This window comes from Mus pahari, chromosome 11, assembly GCF_900095145.1.
Source record: "Mus pahari chromosome 11, PAHARI_EIJ_v1.1, whole genome shotgun sequence".
Classification (NCBI taxonomy): domain Eukaryota; kingdom Metazoa; phylum Chordata; class Mammalia; order Rodentia; family Muridae; genus Mus; species Mus pahari.
Genome location: NC_034600.1, coordinates 53,933,911 through 53,953,077, shown reverse-complemented (window position 1 = coordinate 53,953,077; position 19,167 = coordinate 53,933,911). Strand labels below are relative to the sequence as shown.

Genomic DNA, 19,167 nt, shown 5'->3' with positions numbered 1-19,167 from the left:
TCTCCGTAGCTCAGTGGTCCTTGAGAATGGACTTCAGAGGCAGGGTGGGATAAGCAGCACTGTAGACACCCACGTCAAAAGGACATCCTTTGGACAGAATGAGTCCATTTCTCCTGACATTTCCCTGTGTTCCCAAGATGAATGTTGTGCACAATGATAAGCTGTAACCTTCACAAACTCTCATCCCAATTAGATGGGAATAAGAAACTGAGAAGCAGCTTCACTGGGGAACAAGGCAGAGGCCAAGCAGAGCATAGCAGTAGTAAGATGTGGCAGGGAGTGGGGGTGGGGGTGGGGGGAGGAGGCAGCCAGGGCTCAGAGTGGCTGGGTAGAGGGTGGAGCCAAAGAGGGCACAAGGAAGACAGAAACTCTTTGGTGATGGCTCTGGCTTAGAATATTTTTCAGTACTGAAAATTTCTAAGAACTACTACCTACCTTTTATATACTATAGAATTGCATGACTACTTGTATTTCATTCCATATACCATCATATCATGAAGCTCCAAAATGTAGTTGAATCCTAGGGTTAAAAACAGGATCATGACTTTGTCCCTTGTCATCCTGTAATTTTTTTTCCCCCACATGATTCTTTAGAAGATAAAATAAGAGGCCAGGCATGGTGGCACACACACCAGCAATTGGGAGACAGAGACAGGCGGATCTCTGAGTCTGAGGCCCGCCTCATCTACATAGTGAGTTCCAGGACAGCCAGGGCTGCATAGTGAGACCCTGTCTCAGAAAATAAAATAAAATAAAATAAAATAAAATAAAATAAAATAAAAAGATAAAAGATAAAATCTGAACTAAAAAGAACAATCCATTATCTGTAAAATTTGGGGGACTTCAGATGACACAAATAAAGGTCGTCTACTCCTGGGGTGTTTCCAACTGTCATGTGCCCAGAGGCAGAGCAAACACATGACATACATCTCAGGTTTTCACTGCTTCTCTAAGAATCACATTCCCCGAACACGTTGCTGATGAGAAACCAGGGTGTACTGAGGTGCTGTGCTCAGGACCTGCCTCTTCACTGCTGATGGAACAATCCCAGGTGCCACGCCCTCCCACTTCCGTAAGTTTTATAACCTCTATTACAGTTTAACCACTAACTGCTCCAAAGGGAAGTTATCTCCCTTTATGTTTAGGTTTACGGATTTGAAGGCAGGGTCTGAGACTCTGGACCCCCAAGTGCCTGAGGGAGGAGGAGCCGAGGCTCAGGAGCAGCAGGGAAAGCTCCTGAGGAGCCTCAGAGATCATCAGCCAGCTAGCTGTTGGTTAGGCTTAATGGCCTATCCTCTCAGGGGGAACTGAGCCTCGTCACAGCTATGCAGTCAGCACACACCACTGGCTATTTCTTAGTAGTCATCTTACGTAGTAACTCATTACAATTATCTAACTGTAAATAATGATGAATTCATTCGCTCTTACGAAGCAGACCCTATAACACGACCCAAAGCAAATAGAGAAAATTTGGGCATAGTTCAAGAGATTTCCAACATTAGGGCAGTCAATTGTACTAAGGGAAGCTGTCATGCAAGCAACGAGAGAGGAGAAAGGTTTTCACACCCCGAGGAAGCAGGACGGTGTGATGCTGATTCGGACTGGTCAGCGCTGCACTTGCTTTTTTTCCAAGTTTGTACCCCTGAGACAACTGTTTGATAACCATTATACTGTAGGCACAGAAATCAGCACGCTTTCTCAAACAGAACACCAGATAGCTGCTGCTACATTAGAAACTAGATTTGCTTTTGTGAATGGTGTCAGGACAGAGACATCATCACGGCTTTAAGATCTGTGCTTGGTTCTCCTCTAGACCGCAGTAAATGTCAGGCAAATTAACGTTGTTTTGACTCGGGATGGTTTTCTCCCTTGCCTGTAAATCCACTCGAAATCCCATACCATACAGAGATGAGAAAACCATTAACCACAGTAAACGGTTGTGAGATCTGTTTAGCATGTATGCACTGGACAGAGTTAGTTAGTCTCCAGGTCCTTCGGCAGGACTCTTTGGCTCAATCAAATACAGCTTCAAATCTTGAGTTCCCGTGGCTGAGGGCTGAGTCACTGCACTCTGGCTTTTAGGATACATTAAAAGCACATTAACACTTCTAGTGTCACTTGCCCAGAGTGAAGGTCCCTGGCTATCAGCATTTGCAGGGTCCCTCCAGAAATGCCCCAGCTGCTGCCAGGACAGCGGCAGGGGGGACTTACTGAGATGGCAGACTGAAGTGACAAAGGGTGACCTGGTTAGTCGTTTGGTTTGTTCTGGAAGAAGTTTGTAAAGGACCACCCTCCTCCATTGGATTTAGGAGAGTCTTCATCTTTAGGAGGAATCAAGAATTGCCTGGAATTGATGGAGCACGGACTTCCAAAAGAGACAACTTCATTGTTGCTGTCTGTGGACCTCGGGGAATCTGGAGAGACCAAATTCCAAGTGTTTACATTGGCCTGAGGTCTGTAACCAGCGGTCTTGTCCGCTTCAGCTTCTGCTGCCGTGTCTCCCACGGCGGGGTTAATGGGAAGGCGCATCTGTGGCTTATAGCCTGCCACCACCACAGGATCCGTGTCCTGCTCTTCCTCTGCTTTGGCTTGCGGCTGATACATGGACTGCACATCGATGTACACGACCTGGGAAGCCCCTCCCACTTCCTCGGCTACAGGGTTCGTTATTTCCTCCTCAATGACGGGTGGGCAGTAAGACACGACCACGTGGTTCTCGGGGTCCGCCTCAGATCTCTCCCCAGGACGCTCAGCAACTGGGGAAATGATTTCTGTATCTTCTATTTTGGGGACTATTGACCGAGATTCCAGGACTTCGACGTTGTTCGGGGTACAGGGGTTCATTTCCAATGTCTTAAGAGCACTGCTTCCCTGGAAATAAATTTGGAACAGTGGTTAAGACGGCAGCGTTGCACACTTCTGTGGGGCCCCTCGTATTTTCTTTTCTACATCTGTTCATAAACATTTGCCTCTGTAGCTCTAGAGTTCACATCCAGAGCGTAGCTTCTCCTCGTCAATATTTTCCTTGCTATTAATAGCAGCAAAAGAAGCATGGTGTAAACGCTGAGGACGAAGACCTCTGGACATCAGACAGAGTTAGACATGCCTGTTCTGTTCTCCATGGGGACACCCACACCTCCCAAGCTTCTCACAACAGAGGAAGGGTCCCCTATGTCCCCAAGGCAAACACGGAGAAGAAAGGATTACCTCGCAGACGCTCTTCTGAAACTGTAACGCCTTACAGTTTTCTGGATTGGGAATATCTGGGTAGAATGTTTCCTTAATCCTTCAAATAAAGAATGAATTCAATTTAATTACCATCACGCAGTGATCGTGTAACAAAATGTAGGCGCCATCTAGCTTGGCTTGAGACTTTTTGTGACAATGTCAATGAGCACCTGAGACACAAATAGAAGCTCTTTATGCCAGAGCCGCTGACACAGGGCTTCAGAGTGAATGCTGTGAACCACCACTGTATGTTCTAGCTAGAAGGCCTTATTCGGCTCAAGGAAATGAAAGCAAATAATTTACAGTGCCGGCTGCCATCATGTCTCACATGAAGTAGAGCCAAGTTTTCGCCACGAACCGGATTAAGCAGGGTCAGTTACTCAAAGGGCCTGTCAGCATATGTAGTCCTCTGGTCATCACAGGGGTCTGGCCCGCACAAGGGACACCTCCAGTGCATGGAAGTGCTTGACCAAGCTGGGTAAGCACACAAGCACGGACATTAAAGCAATCAATTCTATTTTCATTTGTGTGAGGGCACGTGCTTTTCTTGTTCGTTTTTTCTTTAGACATAGAGACCTGCTATGATAGCCCAGGCTGCCCTTAAACTTCTGGCACTCACTCTCCCTGCCTCAGCCCTCAAGAGCTGGAACTGTAGCCATGAGTCACCATATCGGGTTAAATAATAACAGAAAGTATTAGGGTTCACAGTCAGGAATGGCAAAGAAACTGCCTGCTGAGCTGAAGGGGGGAAAGCTACAATCTTAGATAGAAACTCAACATCAGAGAAAAGATTTGTTCAACAGTCTGTGTTTTTATACTTAGAAGTACTAAGGATGCTATCGTTTGGGGTCCGTCAAGGACGGTGACTGTGTTAAGTCTTAATGTTCCAGTTCTTGTACTGAAATGGTTGTTTTAAAGTTGGAATTAGTAGCCAAACTAGGTTATTCTATTTGCGTATTACTCTTTTCATTTGCAAGCCAGGATTCTTCAGAACACATTCTCTCCTGTCACTAACGATGGCATTTTAAAGAAAGTGGAGCCCTTTCTGTGGTGACTGCAGCCGGTTTGTCCTGTCCTAGCCAGGACAGTTCTGGCAGTCACCCCAGGGACCACTGCTCTCCTCTGAAACCCCTAGCCCTGCTCACACCTCTCCCTCTCCCCACCCCACCCCCGTCTCACTTTGCCCAATTATACAGTGCCTCCAGGCTCAGAGTCTACCTGAAACCACTCTCTCTAGAATGTTCTCCACCCCCACCCCCTGTTACCCTTGAGGGCTCTGCACAGGGCAGCCTTCCTGCTTCCTCTTGCTTCCCTGTAAGCACATTTACAGAGGTCCATGCCTCCCTGGTCCTCTCCATCGCTGTGCTGGCAGACTCCTAAGGACCAGGCTTGCTTTATTCACAACTATAACCTCTTTCTCATGGAAGGGGCATTCACAAGGGGTAAACAAATGAACAAAAGAACCAATTCTAATGGGCCATCAGGACCCATTTAGATCATAAATTTGGATATGAACTTGCAGATAGCCACGGTCAATTTATGTGTGAAAATATCTTTGAAGCAAATATGCCATTGTGATAAATTATTAGTAAAGACAGTGGGGAGAATGACCGCTTTTACTCCTTGAGTTCTTAAATATTTTCAATAAAATGTTATTTCTTGATATTGAAAGTCAACCTTCTAAGTTAAAAAAAAGTGTCCGACACGCATAATGTAACTGCACAATGAGGCTTGTAAAAACAAAAAAGGGTGAATACAAACACAGGTACCATTACCATTCTCGCTTCCGATAGCAAAGGATGCTCGTTACCACGCCTACAATGACAGCCACGGCCACTGGGATGAGGATGGCAATAATCAATCCCACAGCTGAAAAGAAACAGTTATCAATATTGAAAATCACCACTGGACGTATGGAGTCCACAAGACATCTATTATCTGAAGAGACAAAACTCTAACTGATCTAGGGGCACCAACACTGGAACATGATTACTCAATCTGCCACTGGTGACATGTATGCCAGCTCTCTCTGGTGTGAGGAGGGGCGGGAAGGGCTGTCCTGTGCGCTCTGGGAGGCATAGTCACATCCTGGTTTCTGACCATGAGATGCCAGCAGCACTCCAGTTATAACAGTCAGGAACATCACCAGACATTGCCAAGTTGTCTTCGATGGGGCAAAATCACGTCCTGTTTACATGCCTCACGGCCTCCTGGCCCTGTGCTCAAGTCCTGGACAAGGGCTGCCTCCAGTAGCGGAGAAGCCTGAAGCCAAATGGAAGCTCTCTCCCGGTGAAGGACAGCAAAGGCGACTGCCCTTGTCTACTGTCATCTCAGACTTAACAAGTGTGGTCTCGCTGAAGTTTAGAAAACGACTCTTATGCAATTCCCTAGACCTATTAAGATCAAACTAGCACAGAAAATATTTAAACTGCATTTAAAAAAAAAAGCCCAACTATGCATTTAGGGTTGTAGATTTGGGGTGCATCCCTAAATTGATTAATTTCTTACATACCCATAGGGAAATACAGCAAAAACAAAAAAAGTCCTCTCATATGACAGTCTGCTCTTCCTACATAAAAAAGCAATGAACTCTGAAACCTTACAATAGTGGTTCTCAAGTCTATGGCCGGTGACCTATCTGGTCAACTTCTATCTCCCAAAATATTAACGTTACAATTCATAACAGTGGCAAAATTACAGTTATGAAGTAGCAATGAAAAGGATTTTGTGGTTGGGGGGGGTCACCACAACATGAGGAGCGCAGCACTGGGAAGGCTGAGAACCATGGCCCGGAGCTTGGAACAAAGAAGCCTGCAGAGTCCCCAGATGGTAAGGCCACTATCGCTCCAGTGGCAAAGGTGTTTCTAGGGCGGTGTTGAACTTACAGTTTTCCTTGGTCACCACAAACATGCTCTTCTCTGGGCCTAGACCACCGTGCGTATAGGCTCGCAGGACCAGATGGTAACTGGTCTTCCCCTGAAGATCAGCGATCCTCAGCGTCTTCTGGGAGATGTCAGTGATGTTCTTTAGCTTGATGTCAGAATGATCTAAAGCAAAGGATACTCTCACTCACCCTGGGGTCACTTTAAACTCGGGGATGTACAGCCAGACACGCTGAGGGAGAACACCTTGCTGCTGCCCATGCCCAGCCAAAGCTCTGGGGCCACATTCAAGTTCTTTCCCTGCCAGTCAAACCATCTAAACTACTCCCAACTCTGGCTTCTCTGACTCTGTAGGAGATGTGATGCCCTGTAAAATTTTCATGAACATTTATTAGAACAATGCCCGGCATACAGCAGGCACTCCATAAAAATTACTTCCCTGTCTGTGACTAAGGGAAAACCCTGATACTCCTCCCTGCAAAAGGTATTTAACCTCAGGCCCACCCTGAGAAGGGGGGTGCGATTTCACTCACCCACTTTCAGCCATGACAATAAATGTCTTAAAACTGTGGACTGTCTCTTTTCATCAGGATCTACTGTGGGGAGCCACGGCGTTGGCCTTCACCTACTGAGCTCTGTCTTATCTCCCACAGAAGACCTCTCTGCACTCCCAGCCATGACTGCCACCAAGCCAAGCCCAGGTCTTCCACGGTTCCCAGAGGAGCCTGGGTGTCAGAGAGCCTACGAACCAGGTGTCTCCAGCCTCCTTGCAGGCCCAGGGACCCGAGCCAACTCTGGTTGTCCCACACCTCAGGTTCTGCTTTGACAATCCTGGAGCAGTGTCCTGAGACTTCCCTATAGCCGCCCAGGTAACAGCGTGGGGTAAGTATGGTCAACCTCGCGTCATCCTGCCTCCAGAGGGTTGTGGAACCCCATTAACCCTAGTCTGCCACAATTTTGACTCCAGGTCATAGCTGGGGCTCTCAACCCATTTTTACTTTTTTTTTTTTTTTTTTTTACGTCTTTGGTTATTAAATATAAAACCACATTAAAAAATAAATAATATCCTATGGTGTGGCTCATGGAAGCACTAGAACCCAGGCAGTCATTTACTTACGTGGCTCCAAGCTCCTCGTCTTAGGCGTATCTCTCTCTCCTTTCTGAAAGTAAAATAAATACCCCCTTAGGAAGCCTCGGAGCTCTTCCACGGGGATGTCGTCCCATTTCACTAATATCGAGTCTGCAGACGTATCTTCCACGGTGAAATTTGGCGCGACAATCGGAGCTGTCAAAACAAGCAGTCGATCGCTGAAGGGCAGGGGAGTAACTGCTCCAGAGACTTCTGGCTTTAGAAACACCTACTCTTGGAATTAAGCTGTGCTCTTTACTCGAGCATGAATTCCTCTGATGATTGAACGATTCTACGCTAATAACCAGGCGGAGCTCAGGGAGGAGAATCACAGCCTTTATACCAGACAGGCATCCAGGGGATAACCTGTGCCACGTATGTTTTTTTTTTTTTTTAAGATTTATTTATTTATTTTATACATATGAGTATGCCACCATTGCTCTCTTCAGACACACCAGAAGAGGGCACCAGACCCCATTACAGATGGTTGTGAATCACCATGTGGTTGCTGGGAACTGAACTCGGGACCTCAGGAAGAGCAGTTGGTGCCATCTCTCCAGCCCCCCATGTGCCGCATATTTTAAGTGACCGCTCAAACAGACTTCAGGGACACTCCCCTCTTTGGTGTTAGTCCTGGATACATTTCCAAGTTTTTAAGCTTCTGTAAACACAAATCAAGTACGACAGCCATGATATAACTTCCTCAGTGTCAAGACTGAAACTGTGAAATCAACAAGCAGGTGGAGACTAGGTGACATCAATTTTGATAAATTTGTGATGGGAATTATTTTATCTTCTTTGATCTAAACAACTAAATTCGGTATGTTTCGGAGCGTGACTCTTGCTATTTGCCTATCTACATGTTCTTGTGTTAGCTGAACTTTAAAAGAACTCACACATTTAACTTACCCAATTCTTCTACGTATCCAATTATAGAACGCAACAGTTGGTATCCCTGGTTTGTGCACCCATAGAGGTAAAAGTTGTATCTTACTCCTGGCTGAAATTGATCTGTAGGAAAAACAAATCAATGAACTTTCGTAAGTCTATGTGGATAAAGCAAGAACATTTATCTTAGAAGCATAAAACTTACAACATGCTAAAATTTCCAAAGCTAGCTACAGATCTATTATAAAAATATTTTTTTTTTCAAAATTGGCAAACATTTAGGAGTATTCAGCAAACCATGAACATCTTCACGTCTATAATAATGAAAAGATCACAGGGTGACATTTCTTCGAAGAGACAAAGGTGGTAGTCACCTCTGTGTGGCTTTTCAAAAGCCCCTTAAAGGCCTCAGAGAGCCACGGATCCTTACCAGACTCTATGACAGTCTCAGTGCTGTTTGAAGGAACCTTTATCCAGTCCAGGAGGCAGGGCTCAGACCGAGACGAGTTGCACCATTTAATTACGTAGTCACAAGTCATGTTGGGGTCGTGATGCCAGGTGAGGAAGATCCTGTTTCCTATCCCCACTGCTTGCTCTACTATGATGTCATCTTCAGCAAGAAAGAAAGACATTGTATTGGCAGTCAAAGCAGTGCCAGAAGGCAAGCCTCAAGAAAACGGGCAGCAGTTATAGAAGCTATTTCACTGCACACAAATCTGAAAATGGTGGTTCAACTAGGTAGCAATGTTTAGCGAAGAAATAACACTCTCTTATTGGGATAACTATAGCATCTACCTTTATTCATAAAATATATCACACAGAAGTTGAGGAGAAAATATAGAAGCTTCTAGAATCTGATAGACACATAGTAGGGTCTAGACTGGCTCTGGAGTGAGGACTCTTAGAATGCTCAGCATGGCTATGTGGAGAAAGGACCAGGGGGCAACTAACTCTTGGTCTCCCCATCCAAGGTGAGCAGAGCTCATGGGAGAGGGAGAGGCAGAGCACATGCAGATGGAGCATCCAAAACTGGAAGAGCTGGGCACCTGCTTTCCAGGACTCCTGCATCCAGGGCCCAAATGCTGGGCTGAGGGGACTCTCTTGGGGGAGTGAGGAGACTGCAGAAGGGCTGACACAGCCAAGCCATGAGGTGGGGAGAGCAGTGTGGGCAGAGGCATTTTCCAGACACCATGAGATACTGGGGTGGGGGTGAGGGTGGTGTGCACACCCTGGAGAGTGAGAACAGGCACTGCTTGGCTGTGGGAGGTTTGCTTGTCTGTTCTGCTGGACCTGGACTTGACGAATAGGTGAGGATGCAGGTGAGGCATGGGGACCAGAGTGGAGGACAGCCCAGTAAAGCCAAGAAAGACAGGGGAGTCTCCCACGGGGACAATTAATCTATACTTAAGGGTTTGGTTTAATATATAATATACATAATACATATATAATACATAGTTCCAAATAGATGTGCATTCATAACGCAGCCACTCCTGAACACAATCTGAGCACCGGATGGACATAAGATGGCTTTTTTGGCTCAATGTGACTACAAAGCCACAATCTAAACTTGAGCTGGAGCTGTGTAGCTGGGCGTCAGAGTTGTGGGTCTGGTGTAACTGTCGAGCTGAAACCACAGTTACGGCTGTGAATCTCCTTCCCACTGGGAGCAGGGAGCATCGGTGTGCTCCAGTTAAATGGAGAACAAAGCAGCTGCACTTGGCAGAAGCAGTGGGTAAATGAGGGCCACTGGACAGGCGCCCTGCCCTGACCCCCGCTTCTCTGCACCGCCACACCATTCGTTGCGGGTTTAGGGCTGTGCTGAGGTCTGGGCGTATCCAGTCTTTGAAACAACCCTGCTAAGTTCCTGCTTCTTAATTCTCTCTGGTCACTGCCTAGGACTGACACACCAGGTCAGTACCAAGAAATAAGAAACCACCTCAACTGAACACTAAGAGGTACTGGAGAGACCAGCAAGACTGTCCCGTTCTTTGTACAAAGTTCTTTCCTTACTAAGGAAGCAACTGGAAGAAGAGTGTAAGATGGCCGTCTAAACTCCTGACTCAGCACGCAGTCCAGCTGCGAGGGAAGAGGAAAGGCTAGGGGTGGGGATAAAGATGACCAAGTGTGCAGTTCAAATGCACTAGTTTGTGTAATGAATATAGACGAATAACGTCCATGTAAAAGTCAAGAAGGACCAGGACAGCCAGGGCTATACAGAGAAACCCTGTCTCGAAAAACCAAAAAAAAAAAAAAAAAAGCCAAGAAGGAACATGGTTTGTCACTAACAGGCAATCTGCATAATTTAGAGAAAAACACAGAAATTTTAAAAATCATGTCACATGGATTTTTGTTTTTCAAAACCCTTATTAAAAATCTAATTTGGGGGAGGGAGGTATAGGGGACTTTAAAATATAAATGAAGTAAATAACTAATAAAAATTGGGAAAAAAATCTAATTTAGCTTTTAGAAGGGCTTTTTTTTTTTCTTTTAAATGAAGAATTTCTATGCTGGGTTTGGAGGCTAGAAAATCAGGAGTTCAAGGTCATCCTTAGCTACATGGCAACTTGGACTATATAGACCTTATCTAAAAACAAAAACAAAAACAAAAAACCTAAAAAGCCCCAAAACAACACACATACACACACACAGCAGAGTCAGGGAGCATCAATTCACCACAAAGCTGCCAATTACAATGAGTGTCTTCTCTCCCTGCGCTGCAGGGCGCAAAACTAGGCTGACAACTGAAACGCTTACTCTTTTTTTTTTTTTTTTTTTTTTGGTTTTTCAAGACAGGGTTTCTCTGTGTAGCCCTGGCTGTCCTGGAACTCACTTTGTAGACCAGGCTGGCCTCGAACTCAGAAATCCGCCTGCCTCTGCCTCCCGAGTGCTGGGATTAAAGGCTGAGCCACCACTGCCCACTAAAACTCTTATTCTTGGAAAGAAACTATTAGCCTTTGACCAAACATTTAAGCATTTCTTCCTAAGAGTACCGTCCACACCCAGAACTTTTCATACTCTGCGACAAAGTAATTGGATATAGTAATTACTACCTACTACACACTGTAGGGTTCATGTCAATCCTGAGGACATCTGGGAGGCTGAGGCAGGAGACTGCCTGTTCAAGTCTACCCTGGTTATCTAGTGTATTCGAGGCTTCCCTGAATCACATAGCAAAATCTTGTCTCAAGACAAAATAAAAATTACTACTGGCTGCATCTTTCATTGGGCAGCAGACATTCAAGTACCGGGTCCTCTATTTGCATAACATGCAAATGTATGTATAGCATGCAAATTATATGCACAGCATGCAAATAGCACAGGAAAGCTGATGCCACAGGATTTCTATCCCATCCCCACGCCCCACCCCCATCCCGCCACCCTGCCACCCCACCACCCCGCCACCCCGCCATCCCGCCACCCAAGCACTCACCATTTGGGATTTCCATACTAGCTATTTTCGAAGGTGGTGATGAGCCAGCAGAATTTCTTGCTACCACACTGATGATGTAGTCATTTTTACTAAGCTGTATCTCTGCTCTGTGTTGATGATCAAAGATCTCCGAAAACTGTGTCTCCTCATTCAGTGAACACGATACATTGTAGGAAAGTATTTTTCCATTAGCTTCATTAATGGGTAAAGGCTGCAGAAAACAGAGAAGCAAACCCTGTCACTAAAACCAGAGAGAGGTTCTGAGGTCGAGGGCTAAGCTCACAATGAATGGTGACAGTTGGATATGAAGCCATCAGTTGTGTGAAACTCAGATTTTAAAATCCTGGGGCAAGGTTAAACAAAAATGGAATGAAATACTGATAAGTATTAAAAGTACACAAAATATCAAACATTAATAGAAAACAATGTTTATTTTTATAGTTCCAGAAGCAAAGATGTAAGACACGTGGCCTGAAGGAGTAACCTATGGAAACGAAGCAGTGTGGCGTGGAGTTCTCCCCCCCCCCACACACACATACCATGCGACCGTTTCAGAAACACTATGAAATATACAAAAATTCAAAGAAGGGCTGGCAAGATGGCTCAGTAGGTAAGGGTGCTTGCTGCCAAGCCTGAAGATCTAAGTTCAATCCCTAGGCCCCACAAGGTAGAAGACCCAATCCCCGTAAGTTTTCCTCTGAACTCTATATACATGCACTTATGAGAACAGAGTAAAAGGGTTCAAAACCGAGGTCAGTCTCAGTGCCTGGGGAATCGGGAGTGATGAGAAACATGAGACTGGGAGATGGCAAACTTAGCCAGACTTGGGAGCCTTGGGTCCCTGTACACATTTCTGTGGTGCTGTATTTCATATATCATTTTTCAGTACAGTTGAATACTACATGAATATTCACCAAATCTAAGTTACCGTTCGTATGTCACACGCTTGGGCAAAATAAAAATCTTTAAGCATCTAAGGGAACAATAGATATTTACCTTCCAGTAGATGATTAGGGTTTTTTCATCAGAACTCCACTCTCTCCAAGTATCTGGTCCCTTTGAAGGAGCTGGAAGAGAGATTCCTAAGTTAGACTTTTTGGAATGCCCCATAAAAGGTGGCTTCCATTTAGAAAATGCTTCAACAGAGAAGTTCTAAAGTGAGAGAGCCTCTGAGTGTCTACAGAGTACACGGGCCCAGAAAACAGGGTAAGACAGATGACCCTCAAGGCCATGCGATTGTCCCTCCCTGTCGTCCCTCCCATCTCCCCATTACTAATCAGCCATGACATCGCCCACTCACTGGCTTCTGTGGTGAGATGTCGCTTCTCATTACTCCACCTGCTCCACTTCCAGAAAGTCTTGGAAGAACAACGAACCCGGAAAGTATATGTAGTGTATGGGTTTAATTTGTCCACAGCGACATGGTAAGTTGAATCCTCGGCGCCTCTGATTGTGGCATTCCGCTATTTGAAAACAAGTAAGCATACATGGGTACTTCTGTGTATGAATATGGAATATGCCCATACACGTTATAGATACGGGGTATAAAACCATTCTACGCTTGAAGCATAAACCAAATGGATGTCATACTAGTTTGTGACTGCAACAACAGAGTTCATAGTTTTAGTTCTTGATGAAATATGACATTAAGAGAATTGTGCTCTGTAGTAGGTGGGAATGAGTACAAGACCGCTCTTAGGTATGATAAAGGAGAAGGGTTTTGTTTTGTTTTGTTTTGTTTAATTGTAGATAGGAGGGACAGAAGAGTCCAGACTGAACACGGCCAGCAGAATAGACCGGGCCATGGAGGGGGGTGTGAGTGGAGCAAGAGAGAAAGAGACTGAGACTGGGGACAAAGAGAGAAAATGTCTGACGACTGAGCAACACAGGACTCAGAGCAGCTGGGGGAAGGGAAGGGAAGCTGGGGGTGGTGTATGGCATCCAGGAAGACTCTAACAGTTACTTGGAGTAAGGTCTGAGGGAACCTGGAGGCTAGCATAAACCTTGATATGCTAGTCGGCACCACAAGCATAGGCTAATGGAAGAGCCCTCCGTCCTTTCTTGCCTGCCATCAGGAGAATGACTCCATGGAGCAAGCACAAACTATGGACTATCGTACTTGAGTCCCTGAGAGAATGCTGGCTTTTGTTTAAATGCCAGACTTCAGAAAAAAGGATTTTCTTGGGACCTAACACATAGTAGTCAATTAAATATTGGGATGCATTTTAATCTGATTATTAGGTCTAAATGGTTAGGTTAAATTATACAGATGTTACTTTTTTTTTTTTTTTTTTTTTTTTTGATCATCAGTGAATAGCTAGTGACCATTAAACTAGCTAGTGACACAATTTTTGTAATTAGAGACAAGCTGGAAGATGAAGTGTGTTATTCCAAGGACACTGGGAACCATCCTGGGGGCAAGTGTCCTGGTTTACGAATGTGTCACCTAGAGCCTCTAGTATGTGCTGAACATGTAGTAAATAGACAAAAAAAAAATTAATTAATATAAATGAAGTTAAAACAAAGCAGTTTTACACAAATCTGAGGATGAGTGTGCCAGCAAAGTCTGGGCTGCTCCTTACAAAGTGGCTTTTCAGGTCAAACCGTGCACTCACTGCTGAATGCTTGTACAGAAACCAGCGAATTTCCAAATTAACATGCAGCTACAGTGCCATTTACTTCAGGGTTACCACAAATTACAGAAGGGCACAGTATAAGTCAATCTAATTATTTAAAAATGTATGGAAAAAGTCCAGTTTTGACTTATAATTACCAATTTCAACTTGCTTCTACTGATGCACTTAATAATTTAAAATTCCCTTCTACTTCCCTGTGCCCACTAAAGTAAAAGATACTTTTCCACTCACAAACTTAATGAGTACTACCTACACGGAGCTGGTACACACTAAGCCTGAGAACACTCTGAACAGCAAAAGCTGAACTTATACTCTTTACTGTCCAGTAACAAATGCACAAATGTAAATTAAAATGCTGCCATTTCTTTGGATTGTAAGGTTTTTCTTGGCTTGGTGATTCTCTGTAATAAATGTTTGGAGAGTTTATAAGTATATACATCTACATACACATATGTATATATACATAAACACACACATTTGCTTAATTATTTTTGAAACTGGGTGTTCTATTCAGAAGAAACAAAAGGAAAGCTACGGGAGAATTTTACTTACCACTTCTTTCTTGGAATTAGCTTTACAAATTTCAATTTGACATAAAAGATTAATCTTTGTAAAATTTCCTGGTAAATGCCAAGAAAATGTAACAACGGTTGAATTGATGTTCTTCACTTTCAACGAAATTGGAACATGAGGGGCAACTGTAAATAGAATTATAAAGATTAATGCCTTCAAACGTTTAAGTGTGGAAAAGGTCTCTCCTAGTAAGATAAACTAGAAGCAAAGTAGATGTGTATACAGTAGGGGGCAGGGAGTGGAGGAGCAAGGAGGTATTATTAATGCCAAAAGCCAAGACAGTCTGGGTGGAACCCATGGACCGTTTGTTACTGTTGGTATCATCCCAATGACCTTAAGGAACCAGTGTGCTCAAGGTTCTTTACCTGGTGGTGTGTGTGTGTGTGTGCGTGTGTGTGTGTGCGCGCGCGCGCGTGCGCACATACACTCACACATTTTAATGATGCTGACTGCTACAGGAATTCAGTGTGGCTCAGGAGGGGGATTCTTACAATGGCTGCAGACTCTGAGGTTCAAAGGAAAAGACATCGGACAGGAGGGAAAGATTCAGGGCAGATGAACACAAGCAAAACCTTCAGCTCTACTGTCACCTTCTGACTCTGGGATGAAACAGAATCTAGGATGGCAGGATGGAGTGACAGATAATAGGAGGGGCTGGAGATGGCTCAGAGCACTTCATGTCAGTTCCCAGCACCCGCACGAGGCAGCTCACAGCCACTTGTAACTCAGCTACAGGGGTTCTGACCCCCTTCTTCTGGCCTCTGCAGGTACCAACATAAGTGGCACACTTAGCACATACATACCGACAGAAATAATATTAAAAAAATTATTTTTATAAAGTGACGAAAGAGTCATTATATTGGTGACAAACCCCTTGCTTGTACCCATGTCTTCCACGAGTCTCTGTGAGGTCTCAGGAGGTGGCAGAGCCTAGCATGGAGTTAGTACACTGGGCTGATGGAGGGAAAACCACAGAAAGACTGCATATATCTTACTTCTATTCTGAGCTGTGTTACATACTGGCAAAAAAAATAAAAAATAAAAATTCAGAGTTCACTGGCACACAAACGAACAATTACTGGCGTACAATTTAGATGCCACTCAAGGATATTATCCTAAGAAATGCCAGCCTCGAATGCTTATACTATATGGTTTCACTTATAATATACGCCAAATGACAAAATGGGGGTGCAGGACAGGTGGCTGTTGCAATCTGACAGACGCAGAGACAGTGATGGGATTCATTTGTATAAAGGTTCAGGCGACCACCATCACAGTTAAGATATACATCGCTCCACCAGCACAATGGCGCTTCCCCCGTCATCAGTTCTGTGTGTTTAGACATATGTCCTGGTGAATACAGGTGACACGCAGCCAGCGATCCCTCTGGATTACTCCCTGGTGAACGATATGCACCAAGGTCACCGCTCTGGTTTTGGGGTCATCGCTGAGGAAAGACAGACGGATTCACGCACTTGTGACTCACTATTTTTGCAATGACTTCTGAGTCAAAAAAAGTATTTTAAAATAAATGTTTTCAAGGATTGGGCAAAAAAAAAAAAAAAAAAGGTTCAGAAATCAAGAATGAGTAGACAAAGCCATATATATTTTCTATCTAAATGAGTCAAATTTTTATCTCAACTCAAAAATGTCAGATTTGAAATTATTTACTTTAATTCTTACAATAAAAATTATAATTATATTAATTACCATAAAATTAAGAAAACCTCCAAAGAAAATAAACAGTAAACACTAATCTGTATGGCCACCTTTCAGGAGTTATTTTTATTGTGGTTATTTATAGACACTGGCTGGTAACAGTGGCTCACCTCTCTCAGTCACATTGATGACCACTGCTGACTGTGCCTGTCCCAGTGGATTGCGACCAGTCAGGGTGAAGTTATGGATTTCTTGGTCGGGATGCATTTGCAAGCTTAACCAGTAGGTCTCATCTGTAAGTCCTTCAATCCTGTGAAATACTGCCGATTTTCCCGAAATGCTGTCGGTTAAAAAAGAAAAATAATTTCAAGAGCGTAAGATGTAAATATTGTGTGTGGGGTGGGTGGCAAGAGCAAATTTCTACTGTCTTTATAAAGTCTGTTTTTTTAATTAAAGACTGATCACTGGTTCATAAAAACGTGTGTGATATAGAAAGCAGCCAAGCATAAAGACACCACTGTCTGGACAGACCAACGGAAGCTCTTCCTTTTAGGCATCTGACAGAGGAGGCCCAGAAGTGCAGCTGCATGCAGGTCAACTGCAGCTATTACAGTATATACGGTACCAATACAGCAATGTGCCAGGACACTGCCCTGTGCCACAGTACATCCGTGACAATGGTAGCAATGTGCCAAGACACTCCTGTGTCACTCAACAGGTCCTTCTAAAGTTTTTGCCACCAGCACTCTTGCCTGGTTAACATTACCTTTCAAACAGGGTGTACTCTGTATTTCGTGGGCCCACCAGTCCTGTTATCCTTCCTGGATTCCAGCTACATATAATCTCTTTTAAGTCGTGTGTCTCACAGCTCAGCTTCTGAGGGACATCGGGAGGATCTAACAGGAAGAGGAAGGACAAAGGGTTACACGTGTCTTCCTCCAATCTACAGTTTTACGGTTTTGCTAAGTGGGATTTTTGCATAACCCCCTAAAAACAATTTGCTGTTTACACATTTCTGGTCTGGATAGGGCAGAAGTCATCACTGCTTCTGCAAGATGTGTTGTTATAGTTTGCATTGCATGCGAAACGGTGACTCTGAGGAGTTGCTCTCAACCCAGCTCCTGTGCAAACTCGCAACGGCAAATAGAGAAACGAATTAAACTGCTTTTTCCTTAAACATGACTTCAAAGTCTTCTAAGTCAAGCCCTGGGAATCTACAGTTTGAAACTGCTACCATGTCCCATCTGTTTACACACTGAAGCTGAGAAAGAAGTATCAGGATGCTAAAAGTCATACAGCCACTCACAGGAACCATTCACTCCGGCTTTACTTTTGGGCAGAGAAAAAAGAAAAAAAGGTCAATTTTGGGGAGGAAGGTGTAAAAACTTTAAAATGGTACAGTCTGGCACTTGATTAAACAAGATAATCTTGCATAGCCAAACAGATACAGATACTGATCCATCCTAGAGTGATATTTATGCAAGTATTTTTCATTTTCTATAAAAGTTAAAAACAATAATCTGCCTGGTAAAATACTCTGTAGAAATAATACTCTTTTTGAAGGAATTGAATTTTCAACTAGTCATAGATGTCAACCAAAACACAAATTTTTCTATATTCTCCCAAGAGAGCCCCATAATGGTTTCCTTAGTTTTGTTTTTTGTTTTTGTTTTTGTTTTTTGTTTGTTTTGTTTGTTTTCGAGACAGGGCTTCTCTGTGCAGGCCTGGCTGTCCTGGAACTCATTCTGTAGACCAGGCTGACCTCGAACTCAGAAATCCGCCTTCCTTCCAAGTGCTGGGATTACAGGCGTGCGCCACCACTGCCCGGCGGTTTCCTTAGTTTCAAATTTTTGTTTATTATTATTGGTTGTGTGCATAGCATGCGGGGCACGTGTGTCACAGAGCACAGGCGACACTCATGGAGTACGTGTGGTGGTCAGAGGACAATTAAGTGGGGGCTCTCTCTCTTCTGCTGCCTCTCTCCTTCTGTCTTTATGTGAGTGAATTCCAAGGACCACACCCAGGTTGTGGGACTGCGCGGCAAGTGTCCTTACTCACTGAGATTTTCCAGGCTCCTCTACTAGCATTTTAGCTGATATTGAGGATGACGAGTGCATGCTCTGATGGAAGTTTTTCAGTTGGACAATTAATTAAACACTGATACGCTTACTTTGAAAGTTATTTTAAAACCCAAGGCAAAATTATCTACCACTCTTATTACATGCTGAAACTTAGAATCCATTTACAGTGATGATTATTTCAGGGTATAGAATAGACACATTAACCCTTTCCAAGTCCAAATAATAAGAATGAATTGAAAAGAAACAGGAGTGTGACAAGAGAAAAAGAAACGAGAATGTTCGAAATGTACCGATTCCCTTTGCAAAGAAATTAACTCAGAAAAGAATTCAGTTGAAATTGGGTAAATATTGATTCACATCATGTTTTTGATACAGCAGTGAACATAACATGTAATTTAAAAAAAAAAAAGCTATTAAGCAGTGCCATGGCGACACATAGGTTTAATCCTACACCGTCTAGCAGAGGAAGACTGATTTCTGTGAGTGTGAGGCCAGCCTGGACTACCTAGGAATTCCAGGCCAACCGGAACTACAGAGTGAGACCATGTCTCCAAAACCCCAAGACAGAACCAAACTGATATCAGACAACACCAGAACCAAACTGACATCAGACAACACCAGAACCAAACTGACATCAGACAACACCAGAACCAAACTGACA

The 19,167-nt window shown here is 44.0% G+C and overlaps 1 protein-coding gene across 6 annotated transcripts in view; it reads right to left on the bottom strand.

The window, feature by feature from the left end:
• Window positions 1–743: 743 nt before the first annotated feature.
• The window catches only part of Lifr (LIF receptor subunit alpha), a 104,153-nt gene continuing 85,729 nt past the window's right edge, over window positions 744–19,167 (bottom strand). For 4 of the 6 annotated variants that reach the window (XM_029543882.1, XM_021208506.2, XM_021208507.2 and 1 more), the window contains exons 8-20: window positions 17,192–17,321; window positions 16,596–16,765; window positions 14,746–14,891; window positions 12,858–13,020; window positions 12,554–12,624; window positions 11,558–11,768; window positions 8,558–8,737; window positions 8,149–8,250; window positions 7,228–7,395; window positions 6,114–6,275; window positions 5,004–5,097; window positions 3,208–3,286; window positions 744–2,871 (exon numbers count right to left, since the gene is read on the bottom strand). In XM_029543882.1, the coding sequence (XP_029399742.1) occupies window positions 2,248–2,871; window positions 3,208–3,286; window positions 5,004–5,097; window positions 6,114–6,275; window positions 7,228–7,395; window positions 8,149–8,250; window positions 8,558–8,737; window positions 11,558–11,768; window positions 12,554–12,624; window positions 12,858–13,020; window positions 14,746–14,891; window positions 16,596–16,765; window positions 17,192–17,321 (2,300 nt within the window). In that variant the 3' untranslated portion in view covers window positions 744–2,247. The other 2 variants (XM_029543884.1, XM_021208509.2) reach the window with 2 other exon arrangements.